The sequence below is a fragment of the Dufourea novaeangliae genome, unplaced genomic scaffold, assembly GCF_001272555.1.
Source record: "Dufourea novaeangliae isolate 0120121106 unplaced genomic scaffold, ASM127255v1 scaffold112, whole genome shotgun sequence".
In the NCBI taxonomy this organism is placed as follows: domain Eukaryota; kingdom Metazoa; phylum Arthropoda; class Insecta; order Hymenoptera; family Halictidae; genus Dufourea; species Dufourea novaeangliae.
In genome coordinates, this window is record NW_015373993.1 from 1,333,733 (window position 1) to 1,354,594 (window position 20,862).

General features: G+C 39.0%; 2 protein-coding genes across 3 annotated transcripts in view; one reads left to right on the forward strand and one right to left on the reverse strand.

Moving 5' to 3' along the window:
• The first annotated feature begins 552 nt into the window (after nt 1–552).
• Nucleotides 553–2,661, forward strand: LOC107187897. 2 transcript variants are annotated; one of them, XM_015576087.1, is made up of 4 exons: nt 553–832; nt 1,769–1,918; nt 1,992–2,202; nt 2,276–2,661. In XM_015576087.1, exons 1-4 carry the CDS (start codon nt 650–652, stop codon nt 2,638–2,640), a joined length of 909 nt encoding a protein of 302 aa, XP_015431573.1. In that variant the 5' UTR covers nt 553–649; the 3' UTR covers nt 2,641–2,661. The 2 variants fall into 2 exon arrangements, with proteins under 2 accessions (XP_015431573.1, XP_015431574.1); XM_015576088.1 differs by having other exon boundaries at nt 553–814.
• Nucleotides 2,662–4,518: 1,857 nt separating this feature from the next.
• LOC107187817 (protein sidekick) overlaps nt 4,519–20,862 on the reverse strand; it is a 37,119-nt gene continuing 20,775 nt past the window's right edge. The window contains 27 exon segments of the mRNA XM_015575991.1: nt 4,519–5,131; nt 5,222–5,547; nt 5,623–5,785; nt 5,902–6,059; nt 6,904–7,182; nt 7,255–7,396; nt 7,469–7,666; nt 7,743–7,982; nt 8,055–8,251; nt 8,327–8,523; nt 8,602–8,817; nt 8,903–9,083; nt 9,157–9,459; nt 9,542–9,770; nt 9,863–11,157; nt 11,247–11,432; nt 11,509–11,810; nt 11,946–12,072; nt 12,156–12,311; nt 12,416–12,535; nt 13,595–13,722; nt 13,792–13,942; nt 14,044–14,252; nt 14,329–14,502; nt 14,573–14,786; nt 14,890–15,069; nt 16,337–16,432. Of these exon segments, the coding sequence (XP_015431477.1) occupies nt 4,889–5,131; nt 5,222–5,547; nt 5,623–5,785; nt 5,902–6,059; nt 6,904–7,182; nt 7,255–7,396; nt 7,469–7,666; nt 7,743–7,982; nt 8,055–8,251; nt 8,327–8,523; nt 8,602–8,817; nt 8,903–9,083; nt 9,157–9,459; nt 9,542–9,770; nt 9,863–11,157; nt 11,247–11,432; nt 11,509–11,810; nt 11,946–12,072; nt 12,156–12,311; nt 12,416–12,535; nt 13,595–13,722; nt 13,792–13,942; nt 14,044–14,252; nt 14,329–14,502; nt 14,573–14,786; nt 14,890–15,069; nt 16,337–16,432 (6,410 nt within the window). The 3' untranslated portion in view covers nt 4,519–4,888.

A 20,862-nucleotide genomic window follows, 5' to 3' on the forward strand; every position in this document is an offset into this window, starting at 1 on the left:
AAAATTGTCATAGATGTACGTAAGTTTCAAATATCTAAACATGTACAATGTTTTTGGTACGGAATGCAGTTTTGTATATAAAGAAGATACATACTTCGTTGCCATCGATGAAAATGATGGTTCAGACAAATTGTGTACAACGAGTGTCGAACGATGTTCTTCTTCTATTTTGCTTTTAACTATTTACGATAAATTGGTTAAATCTACACGAAAGTTCTAATACATACTTCCATTCACGTTAAAATAACTAATAAAAAACGTACACGTTCCTTTAGAACCTATTTACATTCAACGGAAAACTAACTGTGAAAAATGAACTTTCATAAAAAACATAATGTTTTTAATGGAAGAAATTACCAGAAAACAGATGGTAAATGATTTGAAAGTTAATTTCAATCAGTTCCTGATCCTAAATGGTAAAATAATTTTTTTGGTTACGGCGCCATCTTTGAAGCGGATGTGAGCGTTGTCGGTGGCGACGTCACTAGATCGCCGATGGTGACGGCAAGAGGGGGATGAAAGAAAAATGGCTGTCTAACGAAAATCAAGAAATACGAGAGACGAACGAGAGTGCGATGATCGAAACGTGAACACGGATTACATATCGGTTTTTTTTTTTCGACGAATCGACCGGGTAGGGACAACGGAAATGCGTGACGAAATTGCGATGTACGCATTGAAACCGATCGTTTCATTGTCAGATACGTTGCATCGCACGAAAACGATGTACGAAATGCGAAATATTCATGAAGAACGATCCAGAGACGACCATACGGAAGCCGTGAAAGAGATCGTGCCCGATATCACTGAGCAGGTTATCAGCTTTTTGAAGGTTTTCATCATTTCTGTTCACCTGGCGAGGGCGATGATACGCGTTTTTCGTAATTACGCTCGAATAACGAAACGGTTTTTTACTTACGCGTATCTCGTGCATGGTGGCTGCGAACCTTTCCTCTGTCTCGGGCTTGTTGTGCATGACTCCTCCCAAAATTTCCACAAGCACTAATCACGATCGACCGGGAATATGGTTCTGCAGGCTTGATCGATGCCTGCCCCTCCAATTTTTCGTCTAACAGGACACTATGCGGTCACGGTTACCGAGAAATCCGGCTCGGTCAAAGGATAACAGGGAACGCGCAAATAATTATTATAGAAGAAGGGCAAACTTACTAAATTAGAACTGCCACCGAAAACTACAAAGTACCAGTTGTATAACCAAACACACAGGAAACCTAACCCGGTGGAATATGTGCACCATGTAGCTGTTTATTAGTCCCCAATCAACAATCTTACTGGTCAACTGTCAAATTTATGATCAATGACTCTTGTGTTTTTTTTGTAGAAAATTTTTTGTCATGCTGAGTTTATAGTATATATGGACTTTGTGTACAGCTTTAATTAGGTGTTTTAATTTGAATGGAAATTCTATTGTAGAGAATATTGTATCCATGGGTATTGTGAATTGTGGGCTTCGTAACAGGAAGAACTGATGTCAGATAATTTGAAAATTATGTTGGCACATCTTTTTAATGCTTTGGAAAAAATAATTTTAAACTTGGAAGTTATCTATTTTGCAAATAAGCCATGTTGAGTGTTATGTTGTATGTTAGCATGTTGCATTAGAAAGAGTGAAGAAATGAAACGTATCTATGAAACAGTAATACAACATATAAGAAGTAATTTATAAATCCGATTCGACAGTGCATAATAATATTAGCTTCTAAACAAGTAGTGCTTCATGTAAATTAAAAAGAATGTTCTATTCTAGAGTCCATTACCTGAATATGATGCATTAGAAGCAAGGCAAGAAAAGATACTAGCTCAAATTGCAGAACTCAAGACTCAAGTGTCGACACTTTGTGATTTATTGAAACAACCAAATCACATTACGGTAGTCAACGAAAATGATGAAAGTCAGGTAACATTCATGGTGTTGATATTTAAAATAAAAAGTTTGAGAAAAGATCATGTATTAATTTTCATTTTTACAGGAGCTGGTTAATATGAATCTTATCATTAATGTGAATCCAAAGATGCCTCCTTATTCAGCATTAGCTTTGCAGCAGGTGTGGAACGATATTGATATTAAACTACAGAATTATGTTCACTCTAGTATCAATGAAAAAGTTCCTTTAATTCATCAACCAGTTATACATTCTCCTAGGAATAATGTTATAAATTTGTCAGTGATCTGGAAAAATGGTAAAGCGAATCTGTGCATACCAAAATATTTAACTAATAACGAATGGATATTTATAAATCATTTTATTTTCAGTTGAAGATCTCGAACTTGTATCTGGTCTATATGGTTCCCCTGTGAATGGTGAAACCAATTTTCTGAGATATATCAGTAGGTTAATAAATGCGCACAATTATGAGAATTCTGATTGTTTAGAGAACGTAAATAGAATCGACACAATATTAGACTTGTGCCACTCGATACACTTTCAAAGTACATTAAAAAAGAAACAAGATGTACTGTCATTAATAGCTGATAAGTTAGATAGAAATTCGTTTGGTAAAAAGGAGCCTGATATAGCCGATATCGCTGTATGGAGTACCATTAAACAAAACTTTCCAAAGTGTCCACCAAAGCTCGAGAAGTGGTTTGAAGCCTTTGAAAAATGTTTTAATCAATAAAAAGCTTTTTTATTATATGTACATTCTGTTATTAATTTCAGCAGAAACACTTTAAAACCTAAATAAGTAAGATTGATTAAAGCCACGAAAACATATTATCAATAAAATTGCATAAATTTTATTAAAAGATTAACATGTATTTGAAATACCTTGTACATGTATATTATGCTTCAAATGCGCTTTGATTAAATATATTATCGGTACATAAAAATGTTTGAAGAAGTATTTTAATTCTTCATTATTTATTGGCAGTGTTGCAAAAATGTTCCCTAATTTTCGAGAAAAGAGAATGATACTTCGCTATGACACAGGACGGTAATAACGACTGATGTTAACGAATAGTAAAATTAACGCTACATAATTATCTGAAACTAGAAAGCAAGTCTTTCAGTAGATAGAGTAGTACATGTAAAATGTTACAATTATATTAAAAATGAAATGCTTAAATGAGTACCGAATAACTTGCCATCTAGTTTATGACACATGTTAATCATGACTTTCAGGTAGCAGTAATCTCTAATCATAATAGAAAATTATTCAACAAATGAATAATTTCAAGTACTATTTATCAATTTTCTACTATAGCTGCCATAGAGTACTTATTTATAATCATTCGTTTTCAACGTAGTATATATTTTTCATAACAAATTTCTAAATTTCAGCTCATATTGTCTCGGAGGAATATTTCCCCACAACTTAGTTTATTCTTTTCTAGAATCATTAAACCTCATTTATTTTCTTTGTATGGCTTTTTATTATAAAATCAGTACTAAACGAAGAAAAACATTTCATGTATGTAGCAATATCAGTCTGAAATGTTCTTCACTTTTAATATCTGTTTCGTCTATGGAAGAGTAATTACAATAAGTAATGTTTTATAGTAAAAAAAAAAGTAGCCGTTCTAAATTGAGTAAAATTGTGTATGATGATGTTCGGCAATACTGAAGTGTGGTATTATATGCTACAGATGAATTAATATTACTGCTAAACGTTGAACGATTTGTACATAACTTTTATATGCAAATGTCAACATTATTAAAGCCGAATTGCTTTTTTTTTGATTTGTAAAAATGATGAAAATAGTTGATAAGTATCTATTCCGAGGAAAGATAAATACATGTTGCCTATAGATTATTCAGCATGAAATTTTCCTAGCGTTGCGAAGCTGTGGATTAAATGTACAGATGTATCAGTATGTATAACTAACTCGTAATTAATGTAAGGTTTTATGTACAGTATATATTATAATAAGAAGTCATTTAAAATTATTAGAAATGCCATGCAGACGCATTCTGCATAAGCATTCGCGTGTTTGCTATTTATTCAATACAATAACATTATCAGACTCAGAAATCTTTAGTATATGAAAGTTATTAAAAATTGATATGATAGGCCTGATTGTGAATTGTTTTATAAATCTACATTGACCTCTTAACATTTTAGAGTTTTTTTGTTTCTATTCGATGTCTTCAATTAGGAGCATTAAAAAAAACTTCGTGTAATTTATACTAAAGAGCTTTTAAATAGGAATTGCGATTCCATTCCGTTTATCATATTAATTTTTAGTATTCAAAATATTATTTCTTTTTAATTTTAAGAATCACTTCGTTATGTCTGGCAGTTTTCGTTACCATGTCATTCCTTGTTTATTTAATAATATTCACTCTATTGCATTTTCAATATATTAACAAATGGCTTAGAACAGACCGTTCATCTTACAGTTAAAAAAAAAACAATGCAATTATTGCATTACTCGAGATCCGTGCGATTCCGATTCCGATTTACTTAATAAAAGTAAAAAATATTCATTATACAAATTACGATTCTTATCTAGCATTATAAATAATATGTATCTCAATATATCACAACATGGTGGTGCCAGAAGCATTTAAAATTACTATACGAAATGTTAGCGCGTGTGAAACAGTTTCCGAACACGTGTTTCAACATAAGTCTTTAACTCTGTGTATATCAATTTCAGTGCTGAGTTATAAAAAAATTCTAACAATCTACCCACTACTCCGCGGGAACGATCAAAATTTCAACAACCAGTCTCGTATCTTATGTATCTAGCAATTTTCATATCTCGTTCCCAGTGCAACAATTTCATTAAATAATCCTGCCCTCAGCACAAATTGATTTTAACTTAGTCGATCGCACAACGATTTCAAACAGCGCGTCGTCACGCTAAACCGGCACCCTATCTACTTAATAAAAGCTTTACTTCGTCAATATAAAAAAGAATCATTTATACGAACGACGAGAAACCAGGCAATGGCGCCCTAGACCTCGCCATATTGTTCATAATAATTTGACCACCGTTTAAGCTGACAACAGCACTACCCTCGGGTTCGGAGTCAGTGTACGATGAATAGTTTCTAACTGGTTTCTGTCGTTTCCACGACTGTCTTAAAGAATCATTTACATTAGCGTAATGATTTACAAAGGAATGTGGGTCCGATTGGACGCTTTCATTCTCACTTTCGGATCCCTACGAAACAGAAAATATATGTCAATTGAATATGCTGCTACTTTATTCCGAGAAGCATTAAATAATCAGCAAGTGTCTACTCTGCTTTACCTGCGAATCCGTTGAACTAATTTCGGAAGGCTTTTCCGTAACACTACTATCATCAGGATTTTCATCGTATCCCTTCAAACTCTCCTCGTCGCTGTGATAAGCGACAGAAGCCGGGGATGGTCTAGGAGGTGATTTACCTAACATCGTCGGTGGAGGCGGGTGCATGGATTTTCTCGCTAAAGTGCTCCGTTTTCCTAAAGTACCGCAACCGCTAGCCAGGTTGATCGCACCGCTTCCTTGCCTTGATCTATAAAGTTCTAAGTCAGACTCCTGTCGGTCGTCTGTGTCCATTGCCATGGACTCCTCGAGTGTCTTTTGTGCTTCTTCTAAAATAATTATTCTCGATCAGATTGTATATTCACCTAACAGATTGTTCCCAGATTATGTTTGTAACAACTTACGTTTATATTTGTAACTTTTGCTTTTCACACACAGCACCGCTATCACCATTATGATGATTATAATTGAAGCAGCAGCTAGAGTTACCATGAACCAAGTTTGTCTGTAGAATGGTCTGTGTTGTAGGTATGCATATTCAAGGTACAGCTTTGACGGAGTCAATATCTATAATAATAGTAATACTGATTATGATATTGTTCAGCGTAAATTATTGGAGATTATGTTGCACCCACGCAACAATATATTATATGCACCCTCCTGTATAACACTATATTATTTACCGTTTCTGTAGAATATGCCGGATAACTAATTCCATAACGATTGTATGATATCACCCTGAAGAGATACGACGTGGATGGCAGCAGATTTTGATACGATACAGAATATTCCGTTAACGGCCCATTACTACTGCGCACTATTGTCTGCCAACGACTGTCATCTAAAAGCACAAATTTATAAATAATGCTTGGTTGATCTTAACAATAAATGTCGAATGAAGTTCGAAACTTCTGCAGGTTTTCTTGTCAATGTATGTTACAACAAAAATACAATACATATCTTCTGTCTTAAAAGATTTTTCGTGAACAGTTTTAATGGTACTTTCTACGTAACATCTTGTTTATCTCTTCTAATATTGTTGATTTAATATCGAAATTGAAAACTTGCGAAGTTGTTACATTGTATGTACTATATTACATGTTTGAAGGGCATTGATGAGATATTAGATGTAGGGACTGGTAAGTTAAAGACTGTAGTAGGAGTACTGTTATCTAACAAGTCAAACTTCAGCTATTTAGTTTGTTACATTAAACAGCGGCATTCAAAGTCACGATTCTTCATGTATGTCTAACAGAATTCATCGAAAATGTCATGCTATGACATCATCATGCAATCAATAGTACAGAGATACCACTAACAAAAATATAATCATAGATTATTACAAACAGAAAGCCGTATTGTAACACTAACAAATCATATTTTACTGTAGAGATTCATCTAACACAATAATTGACGCTCAGTATATTTACGTGCATTGACACTTACAATGCTGCCACTCTTCCATTGCTATATCATTACAAAAAAAATAGTATTAGTAGAGAAAATAATGTGTTTCTGTAATTTTATAGATATTAAGGACACAAAAATAGAATCAACGAAAGAAATCTGTGCGAACGTTTATTTTTTTTCTTGCAATTTTTTCCATGTGTTTTGAAAGTGTCGATAACTTATTCTCGCAACATCGGACTTTGGGTCGTACAGTGAAAAATATCTCATGTGCTCACCTTTTCGACGTGTTTCAATGTAGTATCCTAAAATGGGCCCTTTTCCAGAAGCACCATTGGTCCACTGTAGTTCAACGCTAGACACTGTTTTCGTGACAGCAAGATTGCTAGGTACCATTGGCGAACCTTCTTGTGGTCCGGTCGTGACATTCCCAGATATGGGTGGACCAAAGTCAATGGTCTGTGCTCGAACCATAAAAGTATACGTTTCCTCCTCTTCAAGAGGTTGGATCAGTAAACTGGTCTCTGTTACTTTCTGTTTAACTTGTTTACTGAAACCTGGAACAATGCACATAATTATTCATAAATGGCCAAGTCTGTGAAATGTCTGAAACTACTCAAGAAACGTACGATCGTTTTGTTCCGCTGTTTCATAAGTGACAATGTAACCAATTATTTCGCCGTTTCGTGACTTCGGTGCTTCCCAAGAAACACGAAGACTCGTCATTGTAATTTCTGAGAATTGTAGGTTGTAAGGTGGACCTGGTATATCCTGTAACGTTTAATATGATTTTACGAGGGAGATGATACCCCACAAGTTAACTGTAACCGACAGTAAACATACCTGTTTAGTTCTGACAGTGATTGGGGGAGATCTTGGACCATCACCGGCAGGATTGAATGCTAATACTTGAATACGATATTCCGTATACTTGTCCAGGAAAACTAAGCTATGTGTTAAGTACGATGCTGGCACAACTTCTATTTCCTCCTCTTGTTTCTTCTCTAATTGTTGTGGTGAATCAGTGACAAAATAAAAGATCTGAAATGAAAAATCATAGATAAGTATATCTGAACACTGTTTCAAGTAATAATAAAGGGATAACAAGAGGAGTTACTTTATATCCTAATAAATCTCCGTTTTGCATATTAGCTTGAGGTGGTTTCCAGCGTAATTGAACTTCCGTCGAAGAGATCGGTTCCGCTTTCAAATGTTGCGGTTCTCCAGTAGGAACTGCTTCTCCGACATATACGGTCACGGGCGGACTCGACGGACCTTCCCCTTCAGAGTTGAAAGGTAGTACAACTACTTCATAGTATCTATCCTCGGTTAAATCGCTTAAGACAATTTTCGTGGCCTACAATTAAAACAAGAATTCATAAATTTTACAATCATGACATTCAACCGTTTATAATTCTATATCAATCACCTTTATTCCTAGAATTTCTTCCTTTGGTGTATCTTGAAGAGCCGTTGGAAAATCAGAAACAGGCTGATAGATGACGCGGTAGCCACCTGTTTCATGATCTCCACTCCAGTATACTTCGTCTATCGCGTTCCAATGAACCTCTATACTGGATGTTGTTATTGGTACAACTTTCAGGCCAGTGACCCCACGAGAGGGCGCTGCAAGTTCGGATTCCAATAAATCTCGTGTGATTCATTGAGTAAATTTCACGAAGGTCTGTCAGGACTACGTACCTGCCGGTAAAGTTTGAACCTGAACAGACTCTGTACTCCAAGTTGAAGGACCGATGTCGTTCGTGGCTTGTATTCGGAACTGATAAAATGTAAATGGTTTTAAATCGTTCGCTGTGTACGACGTTAATGTTGGCTCCACCCTTTCAGGGATAGTTTGGAAAGGTCCTGAATTCTCTGACTGTTGCACTGTGTAGTAACTACGAAAGAGATTTTTTTTAAATGTAAATTTTGCATTTTACAACAGTAAACTGTACTTTTGGAATTAGAATCATTACCGTAGCGGAGCGAATCCATCGCGACCAGGTGTCCAGGTGAATGTTATTTGTCGACTTTGTACTTGCGATCTGCTTACTTGAGGCATTGACGGAGCCTGAGGTCGTTCCCTGTTATTGGTAGTGAAAACAAGAGCATAAGCTGTTTTACCCCAGCCTAGTCTTGTTTGCGCCGTTACAGAGAACATATAATACTTTTCTGACTCCAGACCAGTGGCTCTGAAAAATTTATGAAGATATACATTGTATGTCTTGTTATCGAAAGACATGAGAAAACAGAGGAGTGGAATATACGTGGTTATACCTGAATGTTCGATCAGATGCAGGAAATTCTTTGGAAAATTGGTGATCTTGGCTATTATTTAAATGAAACATAACTTTATACGCTAAAATCTCTCCGTTTGGATCTTCCGGAGTATCCCAAATGATGCGAGCAGTAGTGAGGCTTACATCAGGAAACGATACATTCGATGGGGGGCCAGGAGCTAAAATAATATAAATTTATTATTAAATTTCGTAAAAGAACGTCAACACTAGTTAGATCAGTATGACACATACCGTCTTCGAAAGTTTGTACTCTAACTGGAGGTGTGCTCAATGTGCCATCGCCGAGTCTTGTAAAAGCTAATACTTGTACGTGATACTGAACGAACTTTCTAAGCTCTGTCAAAGTTGTCGTAAAAGTAGTGTTACTAGGAATGTTTTTATACTGGAATGCTGATCTAGCGTTTGCACCGTAATAGACTTTGAACCCTTCTATTTGTCCGTTCTGATGCTCTATAGGGACATCGCCCCATTTTACTAATATAGTTGTAGAAGAAGTTGCGTTTGCCTCTACATTAATGGGTCCCATAGAAGGAACTAAGGGAAAAGAAATTATCTATTAATATTCAGCGATAAAACGTTTACTCTGAATACATGTATCACATAGGTATATCCCTACCTGATTCACGAGTTCTTTCAACAGCTTTAGGACTCAGTGCAGAGGATCCAACGTCATTAAACGCCTGCATCACAATTTCGTAGAGGGCATACTCTTCCATATTTTCTAACACGTAAGAATTCGCCGTGTGATCGTCTATGGTTATGCTTTTCGATATGTTCGTCCTTACTTCCGTGTAAGTGACGTTATATCCTCTCGGGTTACCGTACCATTCTATCTGCTGTAATGGCTGAAGGGGAAGAGCCAAGTGAGATTTCCATGATGTTAAGAACAGGTGATTAATAGCGAATAAAACGGAATAAAATAAAAAGGAAAACTTACAATCCATCGGACCCGTAATTCTGTAGCGCTCATTGCACGGACCGTAACATTTCTAGGAGGATGCGAGGGTGGCGCCTGAATCGTCTGGAATTCTTTCGTTGGCTCCGAGGGTTGTGAAGCACCGACGACATTATTAGCGATTAATCGTAACGTATACTGCATGAACGGTATCAGGCCACCGACAGTGATTGTACTAGCATCAGGATCCGAGACTTCGTATATATTGTACCACGTGGTATTTCGAGTTGTCTGCGCTTGTACCGTCCATTTGGTTATGGACGAGTTACCGTCGAATCCCGGCGTGAATTGGAGCACCACGGAAAACGCGTCTATATTGGATAGTGCCAATTTAGTGGGCGGTTCCGGTAGGACGGGTTCGACGCCTGATTGAATGACGGCGATTTTCGGTTTACCGGGACCCACTGAGGTCCAAGCAGTTACCTCGAACTTGTAATGGGTCATCGCTTGCAAATGTTCGATTTTATCCGAGAGAACGTCGGCGGTGAAATTTACTGCCCTCAAAGACTCCGGGCCATCTTTGATCATATACTTTAACTGGTAACAAGTGAGAATTCCATTAATCTCTTGCGGGGGACTCCACTTGACCGTGAGCGAACGATCACTGATATCCTCGAACTGCAAATTTTCCACTTCCTCGGGCACGTCCTCGCGTGTACGTATCTGAACGGGCGAACTCCGTTCGCCGTCACCGGGATCGGTGAAGCATAATACTGTTACATTATAGATCGTGTATTTCTTTAAACCGGTCAGAATGGCACTTTGCTCGGCGAGAGGATCAAACAAGCTGGGTGGCACTGACATTGACTTGTATTCGCTCGGCTCGGTAGAGTTATGTGTGATCCACGCTTGTAATTTGTAGCCCTGATTTATACCATTGATCTTCTGCGGATTCGGCGGTTTCCACCAAACCATGATCGCCGTCGAGTTAATGGGCTTCGCCCTTATGTTCGTTGGCGGAGCTTCTGGTACTCCTTCTTTAGTTTTGATTTTCAGCCCCTCGGTGAACATACCGACACCTTTGTCGTTATACGCCGCAATCTGCACGATATAGTCTTTCCATGTTATTAAATCGGTGATCAGATAGTTCCTTTGCGCTTCGTTGGTGATATTTTGAATAGTCCAGGGGCTGTCGTTGTAACCGAACAATCTATACCGTAATATATATCCTAATATATGGCCGTTTCGATATTCTTCCAACGGAAGCTGCCACTGCGTTATTATCTCAGAGGATGACCGAGCTGAACCGACAAATCCAACTGGTGGTCCGCTTGGAGCTGAAATAAAAACGATATGGGATTTAATAAAAGCCTAAGATATCCATAAATGGTACCAATTAGTATTCGTATTTACGTAATATACTCACGTTCTTGAGGAAGTGCCACTACGTTGCTTGGATCAGAGGGTGGCCCTTCACCGACACTATTCTCTGCGCTCACTCTGAACTGGTAAGCAGCAGCGGCTTTGAGGTTATTCAATAATACCCAACGACTCTGCGCCGAGACGTTATCGTTCTCGGTGATCCAATTCAACGCCGAGTCAGGAATCGGCCCTGCATAAATTATATTACAAATAATACGTACAGTCTCAGCTGTTGGTATTTTGTTACACGCTTTGCGCCAGCTTACCGAGATCAGAAACTTCTCTTCTTTGAATTATGAATTTCTTAGTGGGACTGTTCCCGTCAAAACCTGGGACCCAACTGACATTTATAGTGCGCGGTGAAATCTTCTCGACCCGACTGGCCATGACATTGATTGGCGCAAATGGTAACTCGATCACGCTAAGACGAGCTGTTCGAGTTTCGTTCCCGCCCGGGGAGACCACTGAACACATGTAATCGCCCACATCGGAGGCACGAACAGCAACTATTTCCAACGTGCCGTCGCTACGCATTTTGACTCTTTGACTGGCATGCGTATTTATTACTCTGCGGGCATTTATTAACATTTATAGAAATCAATTAAATGATTTACCTTTATCATGGGTATTCTATTGGGCTAGTAGAACAGGCGAAACCAAATATTATTATTACATACTGTTAATTATGTGCAACTGTACATACTGTGAATTGTGAAACCAGGCTATGTCGTACAAAACGCTGGGATCGTTGGAAACTTTACATTGTAGCTCCGCAGTGTACCCAAGAAGCACAGAGGTGTCAACAGGTGGTTGAACGATCTGTGTTCGTACTGAAATCGATAAAACATTATATAGAATTCGAGCGAGAAAAATGATATTTTACAGATATTTTCCTGTTAGCATTGTTTCTTACCTAAAACAGTAACATATGCAGAACCGTTGACAGAACCAGCCTCATTCGCTCTAATACAAGTGTATTTTCCTGCATCATTTGGTTTCACAGCGGCGATTAAGAGATCCCCGTTATCTAAAACTTGTACTCTTCCGGCGATTTCCACAGGAACCGTATCTATGAATCAATTATACGATTATGCAATATATATTTTCTATGAATCAATTATACGATTATGCAATATATATTTTTTGCAATATATATGATTGTTCATTATTTACCATTATATATCCATGTAGTATTAGGTATTGGAGCTGCCACAGCATTGCACGTTAAGGTTGCATCTTTACCATCTAATATAGTTAAGTTTTGGGGTCCATTTTCCATGATTGGTCCGGACGCTGTAAGCAGCAGGATAAACATGTTATAACTTTATACAGTAAAACTGACGATTTATCGCATGCACGCAAAAAATAAAGGCAGAAACAAACAATTGGTCACAAAAAATAACTTTTCCCAGTTCAGTGTTTTCCAGTAAGTTACTTAAAAATAATGAGACGTTAATGAAGTAAATTATTCTTTTCTTATTGAACAATGGAAAACACTGAATTTACCCATACCTGAATATTATATATATATATATGTAATAAGGAATAATAATTTCTATTACTGATACTTCGTTATTGCTACGGTTCAGTTACATGTATTATCCAACATAACTACGGACATAACCGATTCTCGGACGTTCTATTTGTTTTAAAATTATTCTGATTTCAAGGAAAAAGTGCATATTCATGATATATCCGGATTCTTGCTGCTATTGTCACATAAAAGTGCAGAAACTAAAAATAATTTGCAGGATTATTCGTACATTGAACTCTATATGCTAATCGATTCGAATAACAAGCAGGGTACACTGACATTGTGCGATTTCGTTGCAACGATTATATTCTCTATCCGTACACAGAACTAGTAATAACTACTGTGTATTATATGTTTGAACTGATAGTATGGCTATTGTCATATGTGTGTTTGAGGAACGATGTGTGTCACACACACAAAAGGATCCCCGTGCTTTATGGATGTCTTTGCTATAGCTACTAGGAGAAAGAGAAACAAAAGAAACACGAATACAGCCGAAGGAAGCAAACATTTGTGGTGTGATATATGCATTCGTCAAGCATGTGCCTAGGTAATGTCAAAAACGTGGGTACTTTGTGACATCGGAATCTTACTGTCTGGATATTGAGAGAACTTAAAACGGCGATCAGATTGGCGGACTCTGACTACATTGTAGCCAGCTGCCCAGCGGACAACTCTCTTTTTCACTCTGCTTTTTAATCCTTCTGCCCCACAAAAAATACGTCATTGATAAACAAACATGAGCATACAACTGACGATTAAAAAACAATTAGTCATTAGGAATTAATGTGGGATCCCACACACACAGGTATACTAACTTTTAGCTTTCAACCAGGTATGACTGGACGCTTCGCCGGCTTCGTTAGAAGCAAGGCACTGAAACATTCCTGAATCGTTCATAGTCAACTTTTTAATAGTCAACGATCCATCCTCTTCCATCGCGTACCTGTATACAGATATGAATTAAATTAACGTTGCAATTTGGGACGTCGGTATATCCTTTATTATATCATACCTAGATCCAAGAAGATGGTCGACAGACTCTGCGTTGCGGTACCACGTGATATTAGGCGCAGGAACGCCAATAGCATCGCACGGTAACGTTACAGTTGAACCATAATCGCTCAGAGTCTCTCTTTTTAATTCCGTTATGAACGTTGGCTTTTCTACAGAGAAATAAGTACGCGTTCAATTAATAATCGGAGGTTTACACGGATCATCAAAGAATACTGAACAATTAACGCTCTAGTTACTCAGTTGTCCTTACCATACACAACAACATTTGCACTAGCATTCACAGTAGGGTATCCACCGCTCCTCAGATCCACGTGACAGGAATAGACACCAGTATAAGTTATGTTCGCGGACATTAACGCTAGAGTCCTATTCCAAGTGTCATGAAAGCTATACGTTATCCTAGAGTTTTCAATAGGTATCCCGTCCTTTGTCCACAAAGTTCTTAGCTCATGAAGGGATCTGTGATTGCCCGAACAACATTCAGTATACACCATTCTATACGTAACAGCTTTAACAAAAAAGAAACCTGGTTTACCTAGCGTTTGCTATACAATGAATATAAGTGACATGTTGATCTTTGATTATCTGCGTGTCCTGCGGTTTCACTATGATAGCTGGCGCCACCTCTACGTTCGCGTCTCCAGTGACCTGTAGCTTGAAGAACGGGCTGTACTCTTCTTTCCCTCATTGCGTGTTGATGGTTCGGGCCCTAATCAATCGTATGAAGATTATAACAGATGACAACGCGTTTGTTGAAGGACGGTGTCCTCGACACAAACCTGTACAAGCCCTCGTCGGTGTCGGACGCGTTCAAGATCAGTAACGTATGGCCCACCGATGCGTATTTAATACCGTACAACGATGATCTATCGGACATAACCCAGGTGACAACAGGTGCGGGATGACTCTCGACCGGTGGCGGTGTTAAGACAGCTGCGCTGCCAGATTTCACGGTCACTATCCTCTCGGTTAGATCCTCGAACAGCCCCATATCTGAAGATACAATTACGGTATTATGGGTTCGTGTTACGTGTTAACGTGCCATTCCTCTACAGATTGCAATGCTGTAAAGATTGGTACCGTTTAAGATACTTACACGCTACCGCGAATGTAATTCTTTCGCTAAATATTGACCCCACGTCGTTCGTCGCGACACAGTGATAGACACCTGCATCCTCCCTTCGTGTACTTTGTATTCGAAAATACGGCTCCGAGGTGAGCTCGTTCGTGAGAGGTACGCCATCCTTGAACCATTTGTATTTCGGCTGAGGGTACCCTACAGACAAAGTATACGTATGTAGCAAGTGAAGTGTGCGTGTTACCATTACGAAATCTTAAGTAGTGACCATTTTGTTTTGATGTTACGGATAGGATAGAGACCATTTTATTTAGATATTACAGGTAGGAGGGTGACCATTTTATTTAGATATTATATATAGGGTGGTGACCATTTTATTTAGATATTAAAGATCGGGTAGTGACAATTTTATTTACATATTGCACATAGGGTAGTGAGACTCCAGAATGTTGCGTTACCATTAGGTGTAATACTCGAGAGAATATTCATTACATTTACATTACAACGATCCTTGTTTACAGTACATGTTCTTTATTAACGATAATGAGTTGGGTAAAGAGTGAAATTGATTTAATTAAACTCTGCCGAGAAATTACCATTATTGTCTAATATTGAGCATATATGAACGTTCCAAGATGGCGGTCTGCCTACTGGAAAAATGCTCCTTGAGATCTCTATTGCGATTTTTATTACGCGGGGTTTGTTTTCTTCAGGGAATCGTCGGGATTTACCAGTTTCGAGGTGTTAATTTTTTTGTTTCAGGGGCACTGTGGGTATTTCTTGTTCGGCCGAAGCGTATGGCACTATGGTACTGTCGATCTAATACTATTAGCGCAGGGTCACGCTATCGTGTTACGGCAACGGGCTGCCGTGTGGTAAGGCTTCATCTGGTCACCGTCTCATCCGCCTGTTACTCGATATTTCATGGGAACAATGGGACATATCGCGAGGGTCGTTGATAATTTGGCGGTCGCTGACACACCGAACAATTAATAACTATACATTTAACAAAAGAACTTTTAGAAAATCGAAAAAAAAAAAACGATACTTTTCAGTCCTGTCGTCCGAAACATCTGGAAATAATTCGTACTTTGAGAAAAAATTATGCAACGTCTTCTTCTGAAATGGTAAGGCCACTCAGGGATCAGTGAAAATTCTTGTTGTATTTAGTTTTAAAATTTCATATAGATAAATTATATAGTGTTATATAGTGGCTTCTTGAAATTCATTGCAAATTTTTTTTAACAAGGCCAGTGTTATTTTAACTATTCGTTTTTTTTTAATGGAGGGGTTTAGTGGAATATTCTGGAGAGGTGATTCTGTAATTGTGCCGTTTGCTCGAGTTCACGAGGCCAGGCGCGAGGCTCGAGTGGAAAAGGGTTCTTAATCAATTTCAGATCATCCCTTCCGGGTCAGATCTCGTGAAATGTACGGGCCGAGATAGAGGAAGCATTTCGTAACTCACCTCTCGCTTGACACTGCAGAAATTTCGTTCGATTCTCGCTAAGAATATTGCCGCTGCTGGATGGCTGAGTGGTGAATCGCGGTTCCTGAAGGGTCTCTGGAAAAACAAGACAAACAAGGACAGTTAATACGCCGCTCGACATTGTTTTTGCATTACGTGACTTTATTTCACATAATTTTTATATAATTATCGAAAAGATTCTTGGACATCAAGAATTACTTCACGATATTATAACAAACAACACGATTTATTGAGATGATAATTAAAGTGGATCTTCGTCGAAAAAATAGTTGAAATCAATAATGAAATTTCTAAAAATTCAACGAAAATAATTATTTAATGTATAATGATATAATCGAATTATATGAGGTTTGGTGCGTGTGTTATGAATTCAATGGAGTTAGGAAAAACTGAATCTTGGACGCTTGAACGAGTAATTCAATAGAGAGTAATTGTGGAGGGGAGATGGGTAACCCCAATGCGGTCAATTAAATTGAAATTAACCGGTGATTGATCTGCGTGGATTACATTGGGGGTGCTAAAGCGTTGCGTCGATCCCCGGATCCCATACATATTTTTCATACTTAAAGCTGGGCTAGGGGAGTCAATGCATTAAACTGTAAAAATTAAAAATTCAATATCAGGAATATTCGGTATAGTACAAGATTCAATTCATTATCAGAAAGCTCAGGATGTATACATTTATTGCCTAGTTTTTCGTAAAATGTTATACCAATACATTTTCTAAGATCTTTGGAACTTTCATTACGATATAAAAGTGAAACAATTATTTAATTTATAAGATTGTAAATTCTCAACAGTTTGCAATGTTTATCGATCGATCAAATTACACATGCGTTTATCATCGCTAGTTCTACTGTTAATAGCGTCGCGGAATCAGGTTGCAGAGGGTCGAAGGGGGGAAAGAAGCTCGTTATCCCTCTCACAGCGGGCAATTTCTCCACCGAAGACAAAGGGACAATTTGACGGAAACGCGTCGAACCTTCCAACGTGTGCAAGGTTCCAGAGTCCCGACGAGAAAGTCCGCGCCGTCGTTCGTTCCCCATCTTGAAAGTCACCGGACCGTGGCTGAAAAGAGGGTGCACGTGTCAGTTTACGTGCATGTGACTCGGGCTCCACGGCATCCGGCTGTTCGCATTCTTTTCTCTCCTCTTCATCGTTTTTGGTGCACCGTAAATTACGCGCGGGCGCGCGTCAGCGCGATGACTCAATGGCCGCGTTCGCCGCCCGCGGAATCCGAGCGTCGCTTCGGCGTTTATTCACCGTGAAACATAATTTCATCGACCAGCCCGTCACCTGTTTGCTATTGGACCAATATGGGATCGTAAAACTGACGCAGAATTTTTCAGAATGCTCGAAATCTGTACAAGTTTGTGAACAACCGTATCTGACGCACGTTTCTTCACCGTGAAACGTAATTTCATCGACCAGCCCGTCACCTGTTTGCTATTGGGGTAATATTGTGTCCAGTTGGGTCCCATTGGGTCAGCTACATCAACCAACAATTCAATTGGTTGCGACAGACCTTAATCGAAACATTATCCACTCGTCCCGTACATTTCACACAAGTGTCTAATCCAGTGGATAAGCTACCTAAACCAGCTGTTTCATTCCTTTCTTCAGGCTTCGACCAAAATACACCACTCTTCCTCTATATTTGGAATAAGTGTTTAACCTAGTGTCTAGGCTACACCATCCTACTTCCTGCTGTACATCTCACTCAAAATACTGTCCAATCATCTCCAGTATACAATTGTCCAATCCAGGGCATATGCTAAATTAACCAGCTATTCACCCACCCCCTTCTTCAGCCCTTAATCAAAACACCTGTCCCAGCCTTTCTTTGGGTCTCAACGAACCAGCAGGATGTTCGTCGAGCATCAGAACCATCGATTCTCCCTTTCGCGAGAAGCTTCGCAAGCGTAATGAAAGCCCTACCCACGCTCTCTCAGGAAAGCGTTTTCCCGTTTAAACGTTTGTAAAAGCCGATTATCCACGCCCCGATCCCGCCCTTCCGCCCCGAATACATCGGGGTCCACGCTACGACGACGTGTACGCTGGTGTGACAGCTGCGGTGCTTAAAATAGGGGTTCAGTAGTTCATGGCAACGTGCACCCGAAGCTTTTCTATGGCGCGCGATAACGCGAGCATGTGCCACACGGTATAAATCATCCCCCTGCCGACCGGCGATTGTCCTACTTGAATAAACCTGATTTCAACGTTTCGAACCCGCTGCGCTTGTGCTCGTCGAGGCGAACGAGGAATGAAAACCACGGAAAATCTACTTCGTAACCCACCGATTCGAACGACTTCATTGTTACTCTTTTGTGAGGGTAGGGATCATTGAGGGGATGGAGTGTAAAGACGAGATTAGGGTGATCCATTAGTAATGTGAGGGTGTTTATGGAAAAGTAGTGTTCTGTTAGAATGATCCATTAGTAGTTTGAGGATTTTTTTTTAAAAGATTTAGTTTTGTTAGGTTGAGGATGTTCATGGGTATATAAAGAGTTTTGTGGGCTAGTTTTTAAGGAAAATCAGAATCCAGGAAGAATTTCTTCTCATTCTCTCAGATTAAAATGTTTTATTATATGTACTCTTTATCGGAGAAACTTGTGAATTAATTTTAAAATAGTAGCATGTTTTCTTAATTTGATTTTAGCTTTTAGACCAAGTTTAATTCAAGAAATAGTAATGCAATCATTTATTGAACAGTGTACGAGGGTTAAAGGTTCTGAATGGCTCTCAATAAAGTGAGAACCTCATTAATTTTATTACACACATTTTATAGTATCGTTCTGCAAGCCACGAATGCAGGAATTATTCTATTCATTTGAAACGAGCCATGTTTAATGTTTATAGAGGTTCATTTACCAGGGTACGCGTGAAACTCCGGTGAATTGGTGCTGGCTTATTTTTTAAGCTACGAGTTTAACCACCCCGAAGGGAACGGAAATAATTTCTGTTCTGCTTATCGATCGACGTCCGACCGGTTACTGGCCGACAAAACACGTTGCTATATCATTAGCCATGTATATCCGACTCACGCGACGAAAGGTGAACACGAATTTCCTATTTGGAACACACTCAACCCTTCCGTGACCATTGCAGCCCCCAACTGCCGGTTTCAATGAATTAAATGTCTGCAAATATTTTTAATTTAACCCTTAAGTGCTCAGGTGGGGTCTGAGGAATCGTATAAATATTTTTAGGAGGGCGGGGGGGGGGCACATTCAAATAAAAAAGAAGAGAATAAAATCTTAAACAGTCTCAAAGGCCACTACTTCCGGTCAAAACGTGGTCGAAGCTTTCATTTTCTTCAACTTGTAAAAAAGTTTTCCCGTTCGTCGAGAGTCTTTACACCTCATGTTTGACTTTGTACCATACGAAGTTTCGTAGATCGAATAACGAATTCAAGGGAAACAGCCATAAGATGCGGGACAAATACAAGTAGCCTCGGCGTGGTTGGTTGCGTGGTATGCAAGATTCGAGAGTTCCAGCCCCTCTCGTGTGCTCCACTTATTAAAGCTCCTCGAGTATCGGACGTCGAGTGGCCGGCTGCCGTAAAAAGCACGCACACATATACGATGCTCGGCTGCTGCTCTTTATTTCGGCTCTGACCCCGTGTTGTCTTGATTCCTCGACTGACGGTGAAAAACGCAACGAAACCGTCTTCCCTGATTTTCTTCGGGGCCCTTCGTTTCCTTTTCATACATCCTAGGTACGATTTTCATGAATCAACCACCGTAACCAGCCCTTATATCTTTTGGTAGACTGAAAAACTGCAGTCTAATGTTGTGAGAGCACCTTACTTATTGAGAAACTTCACGATGCTAAGGAAAATTGCACCCTACTAGTGCAAGTGCATTCCAATTATTGAGAATTGCACACTGCCGAGGAAAATTGCACATTACTGCAACGAATGCACTTTACCTACAGAACATTTCATTCTACTACTGCAGGTGCGTTTTACTCACTGAATAATGCACACTACAATTGACAATGCATTTTGCCTACTGACAATTACACTCCGTTACTGGAAATGACACTGTACACCATAATAAATTGAATTTCATTGCTGCTCTATGCCCCTCTGAAGTGTCATCTTTTTTTTTTCTTTTAAATTTCATGAATAACTGATTGCTCGAGTGGCGACGTGTTAACGCGGTATAATCGAAAGTGGCCGTGAAACGACGACTCCCCCTGGGCAAAAGTTACTTCCCAGGCAGCTGTACAAACGGCCAAAGATGTTTTCACGCCCGATGATATATCGTTCGTCCCGAGTGTTTAGACTTCAGCCGGCTAGGGAGCAATATTTTTAATCCGGGATCGGCCGTGGAAGATAAATAAACAATTTTTGTGAATACGGGGGTGGGACTTCAGCTACTAAGTGCACCGTATTTCTCAGGGCTCCTTAAACCAATCGAAAGAAGAAGGATATCGTTTACGACGGGCCTAACGATTTTTAACATTGAAACCATCTGTCGGTAAGGATCACTGGAACCACG

Coding starts and splice junctions, on each gene's coding strand:
- LOC107187897 (XM_015576087.1), top strand. CDS start 650: ATGCGTGACGAAATTGCGATGTACGCATTGAAACCGATCGTTTCATTG. Junction 833..1,768: donor AGGTTATCAGCTTTTTGAAG/GTTTTCATCATT, acceptor GTTCTATTCTAG/AGTCCATTACCTGAATATGA. Junction 1,919..1,991: donor ACGAAAATGATGAAAGTCAG/GTAACATTCATG, acceptor TCATTTTTACAG/GAGCTGGTTAATATGAATCT.